This window comes from Mustela erminea, chromosome 18, assembly GCF_009829155.1.
Source record: "Mustela erminea isolate mMusErm1 chromosome 18, mMusErm1.Pri, whole genome shotgun sequence".
Classification (NCBI taxonomy): domain Eukaryota; kingdom Metazoa; phylum Chordata; class Mammalia; order Carnivora; family Mustelidae; genus Mustela; species Mustela erminea.
Window position 1 is genome coordinate 2,003,085 of NC_045631.1, and position 8,672 is coordinate 2,011,756.

Sequence of the window (8,672 nt, forward strand, 5' to 3'; positions counted from 1 at the left end):
CAGCCACCCTCCTGGTTTTCTGGCTTTCTTCAAAGTTTTGGCGGTTCTTGGTGCTGGACTCATCTTTGCCTGCACTGTATTTGTCGCCTGTATGTGGAGCATGCCTCTGTCCACTGAAATGCATGCAGCAGACAGCAATGAGTTTCATTCAAAGCCCTTGAAGCCACGGACACATGGTGGGGGTGGGCATAGGATTCTGGTCCTGGGGACTGCTGCAAATGCAGCGGTCCCCAGCAACGGGTCACCTTTACAGGGGAGACTCCGAACAGGACCCTACCTCCCACACCCATAAGCACCAAAGCCCAAGGGGTTCCCACCAGACCCCGTGGCCTGCCCCAGGCTTCCCACCCACCAGCCCACTCCCGATTCCCAACACCCAATAACCAAACAACGCAGGGCGCGTTTAGAATATTTCTGTTCTTTTTACTCTAAAAAAGGTTTGGCCACACCCAGCAGGCTGCCGCTGGTGACAGGGTTTCCATCTCCCCGCCCCTCCAAAGGTGACTGCACGGTCCTCGGATGTCGTCTTTCCCCTTCCCTTGCAACCCTAGATCGCCTCCCCACCAGGCGGTGGAGGAGGCCCCGCACGGGAGGGTCACGCGGCCGGCTGAGGCATTGAGGAAATAAATTAGGGGAGGGGAGGCTCCTAGCTGGCCGGCTCGCGAGGCGTCTCGCACACCCAGCGGTAGGGCCTCTGGCACACGTCGTCGTTCCAGCGGCCGTCGTCGGTGAAGTGTGCGCAGTCCTCGCCTCCCCCAAGCCCGTGCCCGTACCAGTCGTCCGGCTGCTCCGGCCTCCAGTTCCTGCCGAGAGGAGCTGCTGTGCGCCCCATCCCCCCGATCCGCCCCCAGCCCCGGCCCCCTCCAGCCAAGCCTCGGGGACGCGCGGCGCCCGGGGACGCGCAGCGCCCGGGGACGCGCACACTCACTTGAAGCCGGTCTCGTAGTCCGTCCCGTCCACCCACTTCCAGAGCCCGCTCTGGTCCGTGAGGCCCATCCAGGTGTTCACCGGCCCCATGTGGTGCTGGACAAACTTCTGCGGAGGGGGAGAGGCGGTGAGCGCTCCCCGGAGCCCCCCCCCTGCGCTCCCCCGCGCGCGAGCCCCGGGCCGCTCACCTGCTCCTCCCGGGAGTTGACGACCACCAGGTGCGCGCTCTCCAACTGGCAGTACCGGTCCGCGTCCGGCCAGGGCTTCCCGGAGCGGGAGAACCAGTAGCAGCTGCCCTCGTACTCCAGCCAGTTGACTGGGCAGCAGGTCCTCGCCGAGCCTGAGGGGCAGGGGAGGGAGGAGGCGCTGAGGCGTGGCCCGCAGGGAGCCGGACGGCCGAGCGCGCCGGCGCCCCCGCGCGCTCCTCACCATTGCCCTGCAGGACCGCCATCTGACAGCTCAGGCTGCGCAGGTCCGACACGAACTGCTTCACGTGGAACAGGAGGCCCGAGTGGTCTGGGGGGGAGCGAGGGCGGGGATCGCGACGTCGCTCACGCGCGCGCCACGAGACCCCAGCGTGGGCCCGAGGGACCCGGAGTCCCACATGCTCGTGTCTGACCTTCGCTCAGATCCTGCTGCTGCTTCTCCAGCTGGGACTCGAGCGATTTCATCTTCCTGCCCACATTTCCTCCTGGGGAGACACCTGCTCAGCGCTCCCCGCGTCCCTAGCGCCCACCGCCCGCCCCCCAGCCCCAGCCCCCGCCCCCTCACCCTGGCTGCTCAAGGCCTTGACCTCGACCTCCGTGGTCGCAGTGAAGTTGCTGAACGTCTCTCTCAGGGCCTGCAGCTCCCCCCGCAACTTGGAGTCTGGGCGGGAGAGGGTGTGCAGAGGCCCAAATGAGGGGCCCGCGCCCCCCAGCACAGAAGCCCGCCCTCTCCCACCCCTGTCCCCCCCCCCCGGTCCCCTGCCCGGGTACCCACTCTGGGATCCGATGACACAGACGACCACCAGCAGCAGGAGGCCGAGGCCCAGGGAGAGCAGGAGGAGGCAGGGTCCCGAGCAGAACCTCCGGAACAGCGGCTGCGGGGGCCGTGGCACTAGCAAGAGAGGACAGCAGGGTCTCGGGGACACACGGGCACCTGGGACGCTCTGGGGTCCCGGGAGGAGAGCGGGCTAAGGCTCCTCTCCAGGGCTTGGAGGAAACATATGGATTAAGAAACCTGGGTCGGGAGGCCTGGGGGGCTCAGTGGGTTAAAACCTCTGCCTTCACCTCAGGTCATGATCTCGGGGTTCTGGGATCGAGCCCCACATCGGGCTCTCTGCTCAGCGGGGAGCCTGCTTCCCCCTCTCTCTCTGCCTGCCTCCCTGCCTACTTGTGATCTCTCTCTGTGTGTCAAATAAATAAAATCTTGAAAGAAAGAAGAAAGAGAGAGAGAAAGAAAGAAAAGAAAAAGAAATAAAGAAAGAAAAGAAAATGAAAAAAAAGAAAAGAAAAGAACTAAATCTGGGTGGTCCGGACCCGAGGGGCCAGAGGCCGCGGGATGCGGGGGCACCCAGCCTGAGCCCTCCCGAGCCTGCCGGGGCCCTGAGCCTTTGCTGACACCTAGTGGCCGGACTGTGTCACTGACGAGAATGAACCCCGTCCCCGCCAACAGGTTCCAGCTGGAGTCGCAGAAGGAGCGCGTGACTGGCTGGGGTCCCTGGGCGCACCCCCTGCCCGAGAAGGCTGGGAATAGGGAGGAGGTTTATTCCTCTCCCCACGAACCCAACTCCTCTGGCTGAGCGCAGAGAGAGAAGACCGGGTAACCAGAGCCCCCCAGGCGGAGGACCCCGGCAGCCTTTCCCCACACCCATCCCCAAGGACCCTCCTGCTCAGCCCAAACGGCATCCCTGCCGGCAGGAGCAAGAAGGGGGTGTCTTTGTGGGCCAGGGCCTCACCACCCTTGGGTACTTGGTCCCGCAGCCTCCTCACAGAAGTCTGACCGCTGGACCCAACGGTCCCAGGGACCCCGGCACTCCTGCTCACACACACTCTCCAGGTGTTAGAAGGAAGAAGGGGGGACCTGAGGTCCGCCGGTTACTCCTGGACCTCCGGATCTGCACACCCCGCCCCCACGCCCCTGGGCTGTGGGTGACACAGCGAGGCTCAGGAGGCCTCTGGAGGCCTAGGAGTCCCATCACTGAGAAAGGGATTCCAGCCCCACAGCTGACACCCCCACCCCAAGAGGGGCGGACCCAGAGACAGGGTCTGGGGTCCCCGAAGGAAGCAGGAGCCGAGGCAAAGGGGCCAAGGCCACCTGATGCTCACCTTTCAGAACTGGAAGGAGGTGTCCCCTTACCTTGTCGGAGCTGATGGTCATTGTCCTCGCTGTCCAGATGCTGAAGATCTTGATAGTCATTTGTCATGGTAGGGCTGGCTGGACCTGGGCCCAGGACAAGGCGGGGGTTAGGGCTAGGGCTGGAGCCGAATGGAGCCGGCCTGGGGCATCCAGTCTGCTTCTAAATGATCGGTAGCTCTAGGAAAACTTTCTCCCATCCCCTCCCAGGCCTGACATCCGAACTTGATCCTCTGAAGTCTTCCCACCCGGCACCCCCCGCCCCACTCTGAGGTCCCCTGGCTTTCTTCCCCTTTTACTTGCTGACAGTCTTGAGGTTGGCTCCTGGTCGTGCAGGTCCTAGGCTAAGAAGGGAGCTAGAGCCTGGAGCCTTGGGGTGCACGGACAGCCCTGGACGATGGGAGGGGACGGAGCAGGGTCCATATGAGGGCCCCGAGCACTGCGTGTCTGCGTGTCTGTGTGTCCCAACACTCAGAACCTGGCATCCCCAGTGCCCGGGACTTTGGACAGTAAACAGAGAGGGAAAGGGATTTGGAACTCTGGAGCTGTGTAGAGTGGGAGTGGGGGATGGGTCACCCCTGCCTTCCTCCCCAGGGAGGGGGACTCTCCTGATCTGTCCCCCTCCCCCTCATGCCCTTGCCAGTCACCTTACTAATTTCTGCAGGGTTTGGGATGGGGAGCCTGGCCAGGGGTGCACTCTGTCATTTCCTTCTGCCCCTCCCTCCTTTCATTTCCTGCTGCTACATTTCCCAGAATTGTCGGTGTTTCCAAATAACCCTGGCCAGGATCAGGGAGCCCCACTCTCTGCTTTTGCCCAATCCAGGCTCTGACCCTGGTATCTGAGCCTGGGCCCCAGCCTCCCGTGGAGGCCCAGCGGCCAGGCTCTGTGGTTTGGAACTCACTGGCTTCACTCTCCCAGGGAGCGAAGTCCTCCAGACAGTATGGGGGCGGGGGTGGGGGGAGGCAGGAGAGCAGGTTTTCCCGCCCCAGCTGGGACTTGTGCCAACACGCTCCCATTGGCTCCCACTGTATGCCCAGGCTTCTCACCCGTGAACTCCTCCGTGAACCCCAGAACGCAGTCCCATTTGCTGATGAGGGAACAGGCCCAGCAGGTCAGAGCTTACCCAGGGTTGTAAAGTGCCAGGAAGGATCAGAGGGAGGTCTGGAAGGTAAGCCTCCCGACTCCGGACCTGTGCTCTAGCCCCAAAGAACCCAGACCCCGTCCATCACCGCGGCTGGGCCCTGGGGTCCCCAGAAAGCTGAAGTACAGACCCTCACAGCCCCACGGGGCATTCGGGGATGAGCGTGCGGGTTCAAATTACGTTAGATTCGAAACTGGGCAATACTAAAGATGTTAATTAGTCTTGCTTTAGGCCAGCAAGGAAGAGGTGTGCAAACCCGATATTATAGTCACTTCGAGGACAGAACTAGACTTTATCACGAGAGTCTTACGTTACATGAGACCCTTGGGAACACGGTCCTTGCATGAAATATGAAAGGCCTGGGTGCACCCTCTTCTGTGTCCTGAAAAGCCCCCTGTGGTTTGCATGCCTGGGGCTGTCGCCAGTCCCCCTGGGGACTACGGGGCATTTGACATTCTCTGATATCATCACTCACATTCTGGTTTATTCAGGCCAACAGACCTCCGATGTTTCAGGCGCTATAGTGGCTTCTCTTGTGGAAGCCGTGACTGGGAGGCTGCTGGAGGGGGCTTCTGCGTAACGGATATGTTCTGCTTCTCGGTCTGGACCCTGGTTGCACGGGTGGGTTCCATTGGTGAAACTGAGGAAAGCTATGCACTTAGGACTTGTGCATCCCTCTGCTTGCAAGTTACCCTGGAATACAATGTTTCCGAAATCTGGTTTTTACCTATAACCACAATCCCCAAATCGACGGATCAGCGAGCCAGACGCACAGATCAGTGCTGGCAAATGCGTTCCAGAGAAATAGTGTTAGAACAGGAGTGCGAGGTGATAACACAGTGTGAAGAAAGCCAGACGAACCAAACCATGCGCTGACTGACCGGGCCCCTGATTTACAAGCCAGCCTCCTGCAAGACACCGGAGATGTAGTCTGCACAAACTACAAAGCAACCAGGAAAGGAAAATTCTGCCACGGTGGTGTTGTGTTTATGCCGAGAATTCACCACCCCTTACATTTATTCCTTTAATAATATCTATTTTGGGGGTTCCTGGCTGGCTCAGTCCGTAGAGCACGCGACTCTTGATCTCGGGGTTCAAGCCCCACGTTGGGTGCAGAGCCTGCTTTGAAAAAAAGAGAGTGGAACTTAAATTACGCAAGGTCTTCAGGGACATAGGGCCTCGCGTGTTAATTCTCTACTGCTGAGTAACTAAGGAGCACAGACTTGGGGGCTTAAAACAGCACTTGTCTATTAGCTCACAGTCCCTCTGTGTCCTCTGCTCCCGTCTCACACAGCTGAGATCAAGGTGCTGGCAGGACTGGCTTCGTTAATGGAAGCAAAGGAAAACATGCCTCTAGAGTGTTCAGGTGGCTGACAGAACCCAGTTCCTTACAGCTGTAGGACTGAGGTCCCCCTTCCTTGCTGGCTGTGAGCCAGGGGCTGGCCTCCTCCCCTGCGGGCCACCCACGCTCCTTGTCACGTGGCCCCTCCATCTTCAAAGTCGCAAACAGCATGTGGAATCGTTCTCTTGCTTCAGGTCTGACTTCCTCTGTGCTTTTATTTATTTATTTATTTTTGGTAAAGATTTTATTTATGTATTTCAGAAAGAGAGAGAGTGAGCACAGGCATGAGTGGGGGAGGGGCAGAAGGAGAAACAGACTCCAGGCTGAGCAGAGAGAACTCAACATGGGGCTCCATCCCAGGACCCTAGGTCGTGACCTGAGCGGAAGGCGGTTGCTTAACCGACTGCGCCTCCAAACGCCCTCCTCTACGCCTAGAGAAGCGGGTCAGATTTCATCAGCGGTTATGAGCAAGCGACCGTGGGGAGAGGGTGACAGCAGCACATAGGGGAGCAGGGGCCGCCCAGAGAGCCTTGGAGGTCGGGCTGCGGATCTGGGAACACCATTCGGGAGCACCGTGGTCTCCCCGTGGGAAAGGTGAAGCCCAGGGGAGTTCCAAGATCCTCCGCTGGGAGTGTGGCAAGCAAACATTAGCACGACATTTATATGCCTTCGTACCCCTAGTCTTCAGACTTCCACTCGGCGATGACACATATCCGTGACTTGTCGCAGCAGGGGGATTTCTTCGCAGGCTAGCAACCGAAGCATCTGGCCCAGAGTCTGGATAGAGCGAAGCCACTGGCTTGGCTCTGGGGCGGGTGACACAGGAGACTGGAGGCCAGAGGTCATCCTTGCCGCGGGGCCCCTCTCCTTCTACAACTTCGACCAGGGCTGCGGAATCTGCTGCCAGATGATTCAGTGGCCCCTTGGTGGAGGCTGTGGGCCAGGGCGGCCGAGCTCGCCATGTGGGCCTCCCGCCTGGGGGCCTGGGCCTCCCGACAACGTGGCGGCTGCCCCCCTACCCCCAGAGCAAGGGATTCAGGAGCCCACGTTGGAAGCCACAGTTCCTTGCCCTTAGAGTTGATGGTCCCTCTGTCATTCTGCTGTATCCCCGCCCAAACCCAGGCCAGTGCGGGGTGGGAAAGCACTGCCCTAGGGCAGGAGTAATGAGAGCTGACAATACTTGGAGGCCATCCTGAAGGCTGGTGATGTGTCTGGAATTGGAAAGCGGGTGAATGTATCTTGGGGTACACGTGCTTGACAACATTTTACAAAGGGACCCCTGAACAATCACGTTCCAGATGCTGGCTCTGGGCTCCGAGCCCCACAAAGTTGCAGGCATGGCAGATCCGTAAGTTCAACGGTGGCCTGGCCTTGGGGTTGGTGGCGGGTCTGAGGTGGGCTGCAGGGAGCTGGCCCCAGGAATCTGGGAGGCTGGAGGCCAGAGAGGGCAGATCCCAGGGGCAGGACTGGAGCAGAGGACGGGATTGGGTCACGTGATTGCTACCTTGCGTGAGGAAGGGAATTGGCATGAGGGGGGCATCGGTGCAGGTAAGGGGGGTCCAGAAGCTTGCTGGAGACAGGTCTGGTGTCCACAGAGGTGTCTAGGCTGGAGACACCAACAGGAGAGCCTTGAAAGTGGCCCAGGTGTGGCCCAGTGATGAGGCATGCCTGTGAGACGTGGTGGGAAGGAAGCAGCCGGGACAGTCCCTGCCATTGGAGGAAGCGGAAGGAAGATCCCAGCACCGCTGGACAGACAGGCTGATGAGTAGGGCTGAGCCCAAGTGCCAAGCTCAGACCGCCAGGGAGATGGGGGGAAGTGCCTCTGGGTGGCTGGGCTGAGTCAGGAGAAGCAAGTGCTTCTGGCAGAGGTGAGGCCCCAGAGAAGAGAAGGAAGGGCCCTGGAGGCTGGGGAAGCCCCAGGAATCAGGGCAGGGAAGCCAAGCAGCAGAATGCGGGCCGCTCTCCGATCTGAGCTCCGTTGCCCTTATCTGAAGAGCGGGTTCAATGCCCGGCTCAGAGGGTTATTGCCAAGGTTAAGTGAGAGGCTGGGTGAAAAGCGCTTAGCACGGGGCCTGGGACGCACTAGGTGCTTGGCACCTGCTAGCACAGCTGACAATCTGGATCCTTCTTCTCATCACTAGAGCACAGCCTACAGAGTTGGGTCAGCCCCCCACCCCCACCCCATCCCGGGGCCTGTGAATGCCAGGAAGGGGTCAGGACAGCAGAGCACGCCTCTCCCCATCTCCCAGAGGGTGGTCAGCATCTCCCCTGGGATAGAACTGGGGGCCTGGCGTGTTGGCTGTGTGAAGGCGGCCCCTCCACTTCTGTGTAGAAGACCTGAGGGGTGAGACCAGTCACCCTTCGCCCACCCCGGCTCAGAACACTTGCAAATTTGGGATCAGCCTGCTTGGCTCTTGCCCCAGGTCCCCTAGGGTCTGGACTGCCACTCACAGCGTCGGAATCCTGGGGGTAGGCCCCGGGGTGGGGGGTCTGCAAAGTCAGGCACCTGGAAAGCATCTTCGGAGGTGACTGAGCTGGGGCGCCTGGGTGGCTCAGTGGGTTGAGCCTCTGTCTTCGACTCAGGTCGTGATCTCAGGGTCCTGGGATTGAGCCCTGCAAGGGGCTCTCTGCTTGGCAGGGAACCTGCTTCCTCCTCTCTCTCTGCCTGCCTCTCTGCCTACTTGTGATCTCTCTCTCTCTGTGAAATAAAATAAAATCTTTAAAAAAAAAAAAAAAGGCGATTGGGCTGATGAACAGAAAGTAGGGTGCTAACTTCTGAAGAGGGCGCCCTGTGGCTCCCCAAATCTAGAAGCTGAGCAGGGCCGGAGGGGAGGTGAAGCAGGAGAGGCTAAGGGAGTGCCTTGGGGTTGGGGGCTCAGTGCTGGGAGCTCCCACAAGGGAAAACGGTGCCCCTCATAGTCCCT

At 60.1% G+C, this 8,672-nt stretch overlaps 1 protein-coding gene across 2 annotated transcripts; it reads right to left on the bottom strand.

Annotated features, from left to right (window-relative positions):
• Nucleotides 1-398: 398 nt before the first annotated feature.
• Nucleotides 399-3,785, bottom strand: LOC116578233 (asialoglycoprotein receptor 1-like). 2 transcript variants are annotated; one of them, XM_032322312.1, is made up of 10 exons: nucleotides 3,564-3,785; nucleotides 3,237-3,351; nucleotides 2,867-2,961; nucleotides 1,909-2,025; nucleotides 1,699-1,794; nucleotides 1,547-1,618; nucleotides 1,357-1,443; nucleotides 1,116-1,267; nucleotides 929-1,035; nucleotides 399-803 (listed from the first exon to the last, which is right to left on the bottom strand). In XM_032322312.1, exons 2-10 carry the CDS (start codon nucleotides 3,332-3,334, stop codon nucleotides 647-649), a joined length of 981 nt encoding a protein of 326 aa, XP_032178203.1. In that variant the 5' UTR covers nucleotides 3,335-3,351; nucleotides 3,564-3,785; the 3' UTR covers nucleotides 399-646. The 2 variants fall into 2 exon arrangements, with proteins under 2 accessions (XP_032178203.1, XP_032178205.1); XM_032322314.1 differs by lacking the exon at nucleotides 2,867-2,961 and having other exon boundaries at nucleotides 3,268-3,351; nucleotides 3,564-3,780.
• Nucleotides 3,786-8,672: the final 4,887 nt, after the last annotated feature.